Raw genomic sequence first — 13,317 nt, 5'->3', positions numbered from 1 at the left:
GAAATCATCTCTTTTTCAATGCTATTGACCAAAGTTATACCACATGGATATGGCATGGAGAAGTAGTTACTAGTGAAGCATCACCATGTTTAAATGAACAAGATTTTTCCTAGCAACAATTTGACACGTCTTCCACAGACAATATAGCTGAAACAATAGAAATGGTTCAAGATGCATATGATCATTACACGGTTGATCCTAAAGTGTTTAAGAAATTACTTGAAGATGAGGAAAAACCATTCTATCCGGGTTGCACAAAGTTTACCAAGTTATCTGCATTGGTTAAACTATATAACTTCAAAACTACGAATAGCCTATCTCACACTGGGTTTTAAGATCTACTGGCGTTGTTGGGTGATATGCTGCAAATGAACAATGAAATACCATCATCCATGTATGAGGCTGGGAAGACGTTTGCTGCATTGGGAATGGGATATGAGAAAATACATGCATGCCCATATGATTGCATACTCTATAGAAAGGAGTACAAAGATACAACTTCATGTCCTACATGTGGTACATCAAGATGGAAGTTGAAGAAGAATTCCATTGAAATAAGAAAGGATGTGCCTGCAAAAGTTTTATGGTATTTTCCACCTATCCCAAGGTTTCGAAGGATGTTCCAATCAGCAAAAATAGCGAAGGATTTGACATGGCATGCTCATGAAAGAGATTCTGATGGTACAATGTGTCACCCTGCAGATTCTCCATCATGGAAGTTAGTAGACCATAAGTGGCCAGATTTCGCTGCAGAGCCAAGAAACCTTCGATTAGCTATTTTTGCAGATGGAATAAATCCACACAATTCCCTTAGCAGTAGGTATAGTTGTTGACCAGTTATAATGATTACCTATAATCTTCCATCGTGGTTATGTATGAAAAGGAAATTTATGATGTTATCATTGTTAATATCAGGTCCACAACAACCTGGTAATGACATTGATGTTTACTTGGCACCACTAATTGATGATTTGAAAATGTTGTGGGAGGTAGGTATTAAAGCTTATGACGCTTATGCTATAAAGGGATATTATGCATGTCCAATTTGTATTTAGGCTGAAGGCTATCTTGTTGTGGACAATTAACGACTTTCCAACATTAGGCAATTTGAGCGATTAAGGAACATGTTCTCACAGATTAAAATATGGTAAGAAGAACACATATGCTGGCCATAGAAAATTTCTTCCACGCTACCATCCATATCGGAAGCAAAAAACGGCTTTTAATGGTGAGCAAGAGTTTGGATTAGCTCCAATACCATTAACTGGGGAGGAGATATTAAATAAGGTTGAAGGGCTTGTAACCATATGGGGAAAGAAAAATAAAAAAGCATTAGATGTTGGTGGTACAAAATGTTGGAAGAAGAAATCATTATTCTTTGATCTTGAATATTTGAAGTACTTATATGTTAGACATAATTTGGATGTTATGCATATTGAGAAGAATGTGTGCGAGAGCCTCATTGGTATGTTACTCAATATTCTAGGAAAAACAAAGGATGGAATTAATTCTCGCCTTGATCTTGTAGAAATGGGTTTGCGTGAAGAATTGGCACCACAAATTAGGGAGAAGCGAACATACTTGCCTCCAGCATGTCACACATTGTCTAAGGAGGAGAACAAAAGAGTATGTACAACATTATTGGAATTGAAGGTTCCAGAAGGATACTCTTCAAATCTAGGAAGTCGTGTATCAATGTAAGATTTGGAACTTTATGGCCTAAAATCACATGATTGTCATGTATTGATGCAACAGTTACTACCTGTGGCAATACGATCTGTGTTACCTAAGCATGTGAGACATGCCATTATCAGGTTATGTTTCTTTTTCAAAGCTATTTGTAGCAAAGTGGTGGATGTGGGAAAATTAGATGAGATTCAAAAAGATCTTGTGGTCACATTATGTTTGCTTGAAAAGTACTTCCCACCTTCGTTCTTTGATATCATGGTGCATTTGACAGTGCATCTTGTTAGAGAAGTTTGACTTTGTGGACCAGTTCACTTTGGATGGATGTACCAATTTGAGAGGTTCATCAAGATCTTAAAGGGTTATGTTTGTAATCATAATTGTCCTGAAGGTTGCATTGCTGAAAGTTATATTGTAGAAGAAGCTGTTGAGTTTTGCGCAGAGAACTTATCTAGAGTGGATGCAATCGGGATTCTTTCTAATAGGAACATGACAGTTGATGATGATACAGAAATTGGAAGGCCTTTATCAAGTGGTTATGTTGTTACTATTGATCGTAATGCATGGAAGCAAGCACATCGTTATGTGTTAGAAAATACAAGTGACATTCAACCATACATTGAGTAAGAATATTTCATGTACATTTTTTTACAATTGTATTCTCACAAGTTAGAGATTTATCTCATAATATATTGCTTTATTCATGATTTGATAGGGAGCATATGGCTTGGTTGAAGCTAAAATATCATCGTCAATCACAAAGTCAAAAATGGGTACAAATTGAGCATAATAAAACATTTATGTATTGGCTTCGTGAAAAGGTATTGGGGTAATTCAACATTTATCTTTTTCTAATACCGAATATTATTAAGAAAAAAATTAGCTAACTATTCAACCATATGCAGGTCTCAAAGGAATTAAGTGGTCAAAAAAATATCTCAAATAACCTGAAGTGGATAGCACAAGGACCTTGATTGGATGTAATAAAATTCCCTAGCTATATCATCAATGGTTGTCGTTATCACACAAAAGGTCGAGATAACTCACGAGTTAGCCAAAACAGTGGAGTTAGTTTCGTGGCAACAACAATGCAAGTGACAGGTTATAAGGATAAGAATCCAGTGTTTACGGATATGAGTTACTATGGAGTTATTACTGAGATATGGCAACTTGACTACAATATGTTCAAGATTATGGTATTTAAGTGTGATTGGGTTGACAACACAAAGGGAATTAGAGTGGATGAGTTGGGTTTCACATTAGTTGAGTTAGGGAGGATAGGCCATAAAGACAATCCCTTCATTTTGGCTTCCCAAGCTATGCAAGTTTTTTATGTACAAGATCAACTTGATCCGAGATGGTCAGTTGTGCTAGAACCTCCTCAAAAACAATATTCTTATGAAAAGGATGATGAGTTAAATGATTTTTGTATAGAGCATCATGGCTGTACAAAAGTTTTGCCAGAAGTTGAATCATTAGATATGGTTGATGATTCTTTGTCATCTTACGTGCGAGGAGATTGTGAGGGAACTTGGCTCAATAATCCATGATGAAAAAAAAATGTCTTTGTAAGATATGTCTAAGTGTTGTACTTTCATGTTAAGATGTTTGACTTATATTCATTTTCTTCATGTCTTTATATTTAATTGTCTAACTATTTGACATTTTTTCTTAAATTTCTTTTTATTTTATTCACAGGATGGATACTTCTCATGTCCTGCCTACTGATGGAGAGAATGCATGGTTACTAGCAACAGAACCAAAATCTAATAAAAGAAAAGGCAGAGGTTCGACAACATTACCAGATGTCATAAAGGATAGGAGTTCTGGTGTACGAAAAGCCATTGGCTATAACGAGAATGGTCAATTGATTGGAAACAATTCAATCAAATGTTCAAGCTATCATGGGGTGTTGGCTCACACAATGGTTTCGATATGCTATAAAGACTGGTTTGAGATGCCAGGTGAACTGAAAGAAAACTTATGGAATTGTTAGAGGTAAGTAAGACACTTAAACTTGTATTTAAGTGCAATCAAAATTTGAATTTTATAACATTATATTTTTTCACTACTCAGTTAACATACAAAGTGGATGAAAGAAGTAAGAAAAAAGTGTTATCTTCAATTTCTTCAAAATGGAGGACATTCAAGAAAGAACTTACCAAGTACATACGTGAAAACAAGTCCAATCCTGAGATCATATCAAACCCACCAGCAATTTATGGATTCGTTAAACAAAGACATTGGGACTCATTTCTTGAAGGGCGACTATCAGAAGAGTTTGAGGTAAAAATAATCAAACTTTAGTTATTTAAAATGTCAGCATTAAATGCTAGACCCATCAAGCTTTGTATAGTTATGTAATAACAGTGGCATGCCCCTTGTAATCATGTAAATTTTCTGTTTTATTTTATGACTTATTCAGCAAAAAAAAATATTAAATGCTATACATTTGGAGTAACATTGTGTGTTACATTTTTAAAGATTTTGAGCCAGGTTCAGAAATGGAGATGAAGTCAAAATAAGTATAACCATAGAATCAGTCGAAAGGGCTATGCTCGCTTTCAAGAAGATTATGTAAGTGGTTATAAATTTTATAATTTAATAACAATTTTGATATGATTATTTTGAAAAATTGATATATGTTTGATTGATAGAAATGTATGACCAGATCTACTGAAGATTTGGACAGAAGTATTCTATGGAAAAAGGCTCGTCAAAATAAAAATGGAGAATATGATGACAAGACAATTATGGAACAAGCTGCGAGAATTGTAAGATACTTGTGTGTACTAATTGCATTTATTTTATACTACCTCAATTGTTCATCTTTCTTATATAGTAATGTAATATTGTAGGATGAGTTGACCAAACAAAAAAGTGATGGGAGTTTAAAGAATGAAGGATGCAATGACATTCTTACTATGGCATTGGGTACTCCTGAATCTTCTAGTCGAGAAAGGGGTGTAGGAAATCTTGTCACATGTAGCACCTACTTTCACTTGCCTAGACGTTGGAATCAGTCACATTGGGAGAAGAAATGTAATGATCTTGAGGCAGTGGTGGTACAATTGCAAACTAGGCTTAGTGCAGTGGAACAACAAATACCACATACACCAGAATCTGATCATGTTAGTTCAAACGCCTTGAGAAGTGGTTATGAAGGAAATTTTCAGTGTGATTTTCTCTCAATAGAAAACAGAGCGAGAACTAAGGATGACATTCCATCCCAAGCTCTTACCCTAAAGATTATAAAGATGTGTAGCATTTAGAACACCTAAAGTTGTTATATTTTCTAATACTGTTAGTGACTTTATTAGTGTTTTTGTTGTTATCTGTGTGTTTGTTATAGGGCAAATGTTCAAACACGTTGAAAAGTGGTGGTAGAGGCAATTTTCAGCATGATTCTATCTTAGCAGAAAATAGACTGAGAAGTAAGGACGACATTCCACCTCAAGATCCTAAACAAAATAAGAGAAAGGTGTGTAGTTTTTATATATTGATGTTATAATTTCTAATATCGTTAGTGATATTCTTAGAAGTTCCATTGTTAACTTTGTGTGTTATAGGGCGAACCGTGCAAACTCACGGTAGGTTCCATTGAAAATATTGTTGCACATGGCACGGTGTATGAGAGAATTGAACCCAATGAAGCCATTCATACGGTGCCATTAGGAGAATCCCATGTACATGTGTCTATTAAAGTTGTTATTCAAAAAGATGCCCTTCTTCCTATACCTATCCCAGATGAGATGCTTATTATTGGAGAAGCAGTGGGATTTTTTGTTACTTGGCCCAAAAATCTTGTATTGGTCGGTGATGAGGTAAAATATTCAAACTTAGAAACTTTATTACACTTTCTTAAAATTAAAGTTGACTTATATTTGTTTATTTTGAAAATTTTAAACTTAGGGAGTTTCAATTAATGTTGAATGTGGAAAATATCAAGAGTCCATTCAATCTTTTGTTTCAATAGCTATTTCTACAGATTTTATGAATTACGAATTTAATTAACATTTTTTTCTTTTATTAGTGATCTCCATCAGGTGTTGAAGGTTTCCAATTGGATGAAACAATTTGTATTTGTTAACCCTTGTATCGTTAGTGGAAAAACTATGGATGGGGAGAAATCAAAATCAATGTTGCTTGCAAGAAGATTAGAGGAGGCTATGCTAGAGCAATTGATTTTAATTCGTTATAATATTGGGTAATTATCTAAAACTATTTATTTCATGTGTTCAAATGATAATCAACTTATTAAGCTCATACTTGTGACTTGTTTAATTGTAGGTACCATTGGATATTGTTAGTCATTGATCTAGCATTAATGATTGTGTACTTGCTTGATCCAATTAATTCTAAAATAAACACAAGCCTTGAAATTGTAATAAACACGTAAGTTTGGCTAGTTCGTACATTTTTAAGCAATTTGAGTTAGCCTAAAAATATTTTGACTTTTGGAATTTCTTTCATAAAGTGCTTTGAAAATTTATGAAACTACCCAACGGAGGAGGAGTACCAATCCAGTTTGGAAAGTAGTTCAGGTAATCAATATCATTTTCTCTAATTTTGTCATGCTTATATTTATGCTAATGGTTGCTCAGCTTGATCATAACACTTTATATGTAGTTTCTAATAATAATGAAAATGCTTTCATGTAGTCCCCGCAACAACCTACAAACGTGGAATGTGGGTTTTATGTAATGAGGTATATGAAAGACCTCATTAGAGATCAAAGCATCCTAAGAAAGCAAAATGTGAGATAAATTCTAAACTTTTATTACTATTATATTCATGATACTCGTACATCTTCTTCATGATCTAATTGTTTCTAAATAACCTCTTGTAGTTCAATGGAAAAAAGACTTACACGGACACCGAACTTGATGAAGTGCGAGTTGAATGGATTAATTTTGTACTAAAGAATATGAGTTGAAATCCAACATGTAAGTATGATATAACTTCCATTCTTTAAATTGCTAATAAACAATTTTTTTAGTTGGTAAGGAGTATATAGTCACTTCAAGAACATAACAAATTTCATAAAATGTGTAAATTTTACTTCATACAAAAGCATTTGTACAATGGGAGATAGTAAACTCAAGTACATCTTAGGAAAACTCACAACCTTCACAAAATATCACTCTTACACTCAAGAGTTTGAGATTGCTTCACACTAGATCAGTCTTGTCTATCACTCTTGTATTGCATGATACCCAATACAATGAATATAAGGATGAACCTAATTCGAAATATAATAAATAAATATTTTGTAATATTTTTATTTTGCCTTTGGCATCATTTGATTTTCACTAATGGCAATTAGAAATAGACAAAGTTAGGTAGGTAATAGGTTACAAGCCAAATGTTGACTACCCCATATACATTGTTCTCAATAAGAGTACAAAGTCAATTTAGAGTTATCTTTAAATATAGCTTCTAATTTGTGATTCTAAAATTGAAATAATTTGAGATGGTACCATGAGACTCTCCATAAAAAGTTATTTATTGAGTGATGGTAAGCGTATATTTATTCTTGCATAGGTGAACTTTGTACATATTATGGAACAGCTAAAATCAACTCGATTTATTGGGTTCAATGATCATAAATCTCCAATTTCTTTGGTTTGGAAGGTTAAGTTACAAAACAAGCTTCTGAACATCACTGTTTTCAGAAATTATATGTTCACCATGATGAATAAATAATTTATTTATTTATTTTTAATGATTTTTAAGATATCATATGGTGGTTTTCTATGTTTTTTGAAGATAGCATGTCCTCTCACACATTTAATAGAAATTATATCTTCAGTGTTTATTGTTATCTTGCTTGAAAAGGTTGATTAGCGTTATGATGGTTATCCATTTTATTTTTTATTTTTTGATAAGCAAAAGAAAATTTTATTGATGAAAAGACCATGAAAAGCACAACACATGATACAACAAAAAAAAAGTACATATTGCATCTTAGCAAAACCCTTTCATCTTAACTAGGTTAGCATGAAAGGCAAGCCCAATCAAACACACTTTACTATGATGCAATATGCATTTTTCTCTTTTCTATGACTGTTATACATGATAGTGTATTCACGACTTTGCTTTGTGTATGGACAAATTACCATGAGTTAATTCTGGTTAAGTTGAAAACTAAATTTGGGTCATGGTAGTTATATAACTATTCCAGGCTTTCCTCCTTTAAACTTGTTCTCTTTTGTGCTCTTTTCTTCTTTTCTCTTTCATCATTTCATCTCTTTCTTCTCTTTCTATCCACTCTCTATTTATATTTTTTCTTATCTGAAAACAGATACACCAGTACATAATTGTTAAAATCTTGGTGGAATTGCTCAACACTCAAATACTGGAACTGTGGGGGATTGTTCATTTGTTTAGTCTTTTGGAGTTGACCCATCTTGACTTGGTATAGTAATTGCTTTTCTTTCTCTACCTTGATTTGAGCTTTAATTTTTGTTGGGATTTAGTTTAGTTTACTCTCTCTGTTGATGTGTTGCTATAATAATTTTTTGACAAAATCTTTTCAAGGCTAGGATTTACTAATATGTGTTTATATATATTGTTCAATCATGCTCCATATGTATATGTCATATTTATATATGGTAATACAAACATTTTATACTAGTAATAATCAAATTCGTTATTTATTTCTATTGATGCAGGGGATGAAGAGTCAGTGTGATGAGAAAATGATCGATTTTGTCTTTTGTAAGACAAGAACAATCTCTACAAAAATAGTAAGTTTTTTCATATGCTTCTAGCGGTTTTTGAATTAATTTGTTTTTTTATTTTTCAGGTCAGAAATTTCTTGGAGAGATGCAAAATATGGTCAAAGAATTCAAGAACTTAGTTTTTTAAAGTTTTTTTATTTTATTTTTTAATATATGTAATCACAGTTAAAAACTTTTTATTAATTTCTTTGTATATACTTTTGAACATTTAACTTTTATTTATGAAATATATGACGTTATTCCATTCAATATATGGTTGTGATTCAAAATATAGTATATAGTGTGTACTATATTCTTCAAATGCGCGTACAAAAATAATATTGATTATTCTTCAAATATGTCAAATTCTTTTTTTTATCACAGGTTTTAATAGTTATTAATCACACTTAAAAGATGTGATTTAAATGTTTTTAATCACACTTAAACAGTTTGATCTAAATTTATTAATCATACTTAAACGGTGTGATCTAAATGTTTTTAATCACACTTAAAATGTGTGATCTAAATAGTTTTAATCACACGTAAAAGATGTGATCTAAATATTATTAATCACATTTAAAAGATGTGATGAAAGCATTTTTTAATGACACTTAAAAAGTGTGATTAAAAATGACCCCTTTTAATCACACTCCCAAAGACCACACTTTAATAAAACTTAAAAGGTGTGATTAAAAAACATACATCACACAAAAAAAGTGTGATCTTTATATGTATTTGGAGTAGTGGTATAACTTGATTATTTCCAAAGTATTTTTGGTCTTGAGAAAAAAAACTAATTTTTAGCATTGACTAAAATATTTTTGATTCTTATTCAAGAAATAATGGGCTCCGTCCCAGTTTCGAGAGTAATGGTTGACCTTTATGAGCGGTGGAAGAAATTCAATAGTTTGAATTTCTAGAGGTGACAACAGAAGATGTTCCACTCGATAACCTTAAGCTTTGCAAGGATCTTAAAGGAAGATCAAGAGAGATCAAGATTAATCAAAGGAAATCAGCAGATTGTATGATATTATCTCTAAATTAACAATGTAAAGTTCTATAAAAAAATAAATAAAAAAAAAGGTAGCTACATTGTCTAAGGTGACTAGGTTTTAATTGGGACCGTTTGTGATCCTTCCAGTATGTCCTGGAAACTTTTCTAGTTGTTAATTAGAGGCAATAAGTATCTTATCCATATGTCAATGATAGCACATATTATCGCTATGTGACTTTTCTTAAGAGCAAAGATGAGACAACCCATTAGGGTGTATGAAAATATATTTAGAATTTTATAATTCCATATATATTCTTAATTGGTGACTCCTAGTGAGTGTAAGATCACTGACTAAATAGATAAGAAATTGGTGGCTCCTAGGAGGTGTTAAACCACTGGCTACATAGTTATGAGATTGTGGTTTCTAGTAGTAAAGAGACTACTGATCACATGTTAAGACATTGTGATTCCTATTAGTAAAGAGACTACTGATCACATGTCAAAACATTGTGATTCCGAGTAGTGAAGAGATTACTGATCACATGTTCCGACATGGTGATTCCTAGTAAGTGAAGAGTCTACTGATCACGTGTCAAGACATTGTTATTCCTAGCAGAGAGAAGATTACTAACCACATGTTGAGAGATAAGTGTTTCCTAGTGATAGGACTACTGGCCATGATATGGAGTCCCAAATAGTAGAATATTGATCACTGGATTTATGATTCCTAATAGTAAGACTATTGACTTCAAAGTGACATGTTGGACCAAATCGGTTTGGTGCTTTGATTTTGAAAAAGACCAAATTCAGTTGATGATGGTATGGAAATATTTTTCAGTGATATGATTTTGAGATTTAATAAGCTAAAAAACCATTGTGATATTAGGAATTGTTTAAGATCTTGTATGAATTTTGGAAAGGCCTAAAGACTTCGTATAAATTCTTATGAATGTGGGAATGCAGGTTGTGTCGTGTAAAAGGTGGCAATACCTAAATTTAAGCGGATTAGGATAGGCCTAAAATCCGTTGACTTTGTGTTCTTTGGTCACACACAATAGAGTAGTGCATATTAGCTTCTTGTGCGCAAATTTGGAATTCAGATATACACAAGAATACTATCATGGAATCAAAGATGCGGTTTTCTTTGAAAACTTATTTTCATACTAAACTCTAAAAGGGGGGGAGGGGGTCGATTTTGATTGAACAAAAGGATAACGCTGATCAAGATAAGGAAAAAGATGATCCTAGAAGAAGTAAAAAGGCTAGGACTTTAAAGTCCTTCAATCTAAATTTCTAAAACCTTTATTGGTAGCAAGTGAGGCTCAAAGCTTCTTCAAAGTTGTGATTTCTTTAGAAAGAAATTATTAAATTAACTTTATCTTAAAGGATCTTACCTGGGGATAGGTAGTAGGCCTTAAGATGCAAGTAAATGAAAGCTAATAAGACAGACTTGTTATCAAAGGATACCAACAAAGAGAATGCCTGGGTTACTTTGATACATTAGTTATGATGATTGTGATTGCATTTGTACAAAATTTGGAGATACATCAAATGGATGTGTAGATAGCTTTCCTAAATGGAGATTTGAATGAATAAATTTACGTGGAACAACCCAAACGGTTCTTTGGTTCTAGGACGAGAAAAGTTTGTAAGCTTGGGCAATCACTATATGATTTGAAACAAGCTCAAAACAATGGCATGACAAATTTGAAAACTCGATGTTGTCAAGTGGGTTTTTAAATCTATGGATATTGACAAATGTATTTATGTTAAAGACACTAACAATTGTACATTAATAACATGTTCATTGTTGATAGTTATGAGAAGATGTTCAAAATTACCAAAAGGTTGTTTAACATGGAGGATGAGCCATGCAGATGTATATTTGCGAATTAAGATTTCCATAACATTTGATAGTGATATACTTTCTCAGTCTCATCATTTTGATTAGAGTCTTGAGAAGTATAAGTCGGATATAGATGTGTCTATGACCTTGGTAGACTTCAATCTCCATTTGACCAAGAATAATGGAATATTCTCGAATCATAGGAAGTCTAGGTATTTGATGAGTTGTATAAGGCCAGATGTAGCCTACTCAATCAGTAGGCTAAGTAAATACACAAGTAATCCTAATGTTGATTATTGAAAGGTGATTGTATGGGTATTGAGGTACTTGCGGTATAACTGGGATTATGGGTTGCGTTACGCTTGTTATCTAGCTATACTAGTAAGGTATAGTGACATCAACTGGATATCAAATGTAAAGGTTATCAAATGTAAAAGTCTAGACATATTCATCAAAAACATAATTCTATACGACAACTACTATGTACAGTCTAAGGACAATATTGTAAGAAGTCATCAAGGGGAATAAGTCTAAAGCCTTTAGCAAGAGTTGTTATCGGAATGGAAAACCTAACCAAGTTGATTGAAGATCCTCAGATCTAGGTTCAAAGGGATAACCTAATCGCATGTAACTATAGCAATCTTGGTTTCGATCCTACTTTTATGTTTTGCCACTTCGATTAGGCCGGTCGGTGATTGAGCTACCCGGTCAGCTCGCGGGGGTTGAGGGGGCAGCGCCCCTTGGCGGGTTTGAGGGGAGCGCCCTGGCAGGGTTGAAGGGCAGCGCCTTTGAAGCAAAAATGCAAAATGCATTCGAAGTTGCTTGTCCGCTCGAGCAGCCATTTATGCGCTCGAGCGGAGAATGTTTGGCTTCAGAAGTTTAACCTGTCTACAAAACAAAAGTACTGGGTTAGTGTATTTGACGCTCGAGCAGGGCATTCCATGCTCGAGCGGACCATGCTATATCAGTTTGTGAATTTGATATTTCAGATTACGTTTTCAGTCCTCTCTCTCTCTCTCTCTCTCTCTCTCTCTCTCTAAAGTTGATTACATTTTCAGATTACGCTCGAAGTCATCTTATCTCTTTGATTTCTCCAAATCCATTGGGATTTAGACCTAAGTTCTTCACCAAAATTGATTATCATCTCGAGGGCTTCATTGTGTGCGGTGAAGATCGAGTTTCGACACCGTTGATTTTGGGGGTTTCATCTCATTTCTTCTTCAAAACTTGAGGTAGGGATTTTCTTAGAGTTACAAATATGTTTTTGCAAGATCTGTATGATTTTCGAAATCATCTTTTGATAGCTTTGAAAATTGATTGTTGATTTAAGAAGTTGAGCGATTTTGAAAGTGGGTTTGTCACTTGTTCTTTTAAAATAATCTTATAGGTTTTGATCTTCATTGATTGAAGAAAAGAGGATTTTGAAAAAAGTTTTCTTTCAAAAGATTTAAGTTGTATAGTTTTGGTGAGAAAACCTAGAATTTGGAATTTTTTTTTGATCATTGAAAATCCATGAATGATATTGTTATATTTATTTTGCGTGTCAAAATAAATGGATGTTTGGAAAATTTCTTATTTATATTTATATAAATGATGAATTCCAGGGAATAAGAGAATTATTGTTCATTTTGGAAATTATTGTTCAAAACGTTGAAATAGTCTTGAAATGACTAATTGTTGAGGTTACTTGAGAAGAGGGAATTGTGTTATTCCTTGGATGATGAATTGGAATAAAAGTATTTATATCCATCTTGTGTTATTGGCATATCAATTCATTTGATTACATTAAACTCTGAAAGTTGATTGGAAAACTTGGATTGAGAAAAGAATGTTGAGAAACAAGTTTTCATAGAATGGTTTTGGGGTAAATACGTTGGTAAGTCTTCATAGGTGGTGTAGATGATATTGAATAAGTTGGCCTGAGAGTCCGGAGTGAAAGATTGAAAACCCACGCGGATAAATGTCGAGCCTTCCGGTTAATATCAGTAAAAATGACAATTTGGTAGTACTTGTATAGACTACTTGCAGACACCGACCTAAGGATTACCAGAGTCGCATTTACCGCCCTT

General features: G+C 33.2%; 1 protein-coding gene across 1 annotated transcript; it reads left to right on the top strand.

Moving 5' to 3' along the window:
- Positions 1 to 368: 368 nt before the first annotated feature.
- LOC114274253 (uncharacterized) lies at positions 369 to 2,660 on the top strand. Its single transcript, XM_082881127.1, has 8 exons — positions 369 to 816; positions 916 to 989; positions 1,156 to 1,697; positions 1,815 to 1,893; positions 1,961 to 2,027; positions 2,078 to 2,309; positions 2,402 to 2,507; positions 2,592 to 2,660. The coding sequence occupies exons 1-8, from the start codon at positions 369 to 371 to the stop codon at positions 2,658 to 2,660; spliced, it is 1,617 nt and encodes a 538-aa protein (XP_082737253.1).
- The last annotated feature ends 10,657 nt before the right edge of the window (positions 2,661 to 13,317 follow it).

This window comes from Camellia sinensis, chromosome 7 (assembly GCF_055761805.1).
Source record: "Camellia sinensis isolate YWXY chromosome 7, ASM5576180v1, whole genome shotgun sequence".
NCBI classification, from domain to species: domain Eukaryota; kingdom Viridiplantae; phylum Streptophyta; class Magnoliopsida; order Ericales; family Theaceae; genus Camellia; species Camellia sinensis.
Note: the sequence above shows the minus strand (reverse complement) of the source record. Positions and strands in the feature narration are given on the sequence as shown.

Bases quoted from the DNA above. Each gene is read 5' to 3' on its own strand.
- LOC114274253 (XM_082881127.1), top strand. From the start codon at position 369: ATGAACAATGAAATACCATCATCCATGTATGAGGCTGGGAAGACGTTT. The intron at 817-915 runs GTAGGTATAGTT...TGTTAATATCAG, and splicing joins TCCACACAATTCCCTTAGCA to GTCCACAACAACCTGGTAAT. The intron at 2,310-2,401 runs GTAAGAATATTT...ATGATTTGATAG, and splicing joins GACATTCAACCATACATTGA to GGAGCATATGGCTTGGTTGA.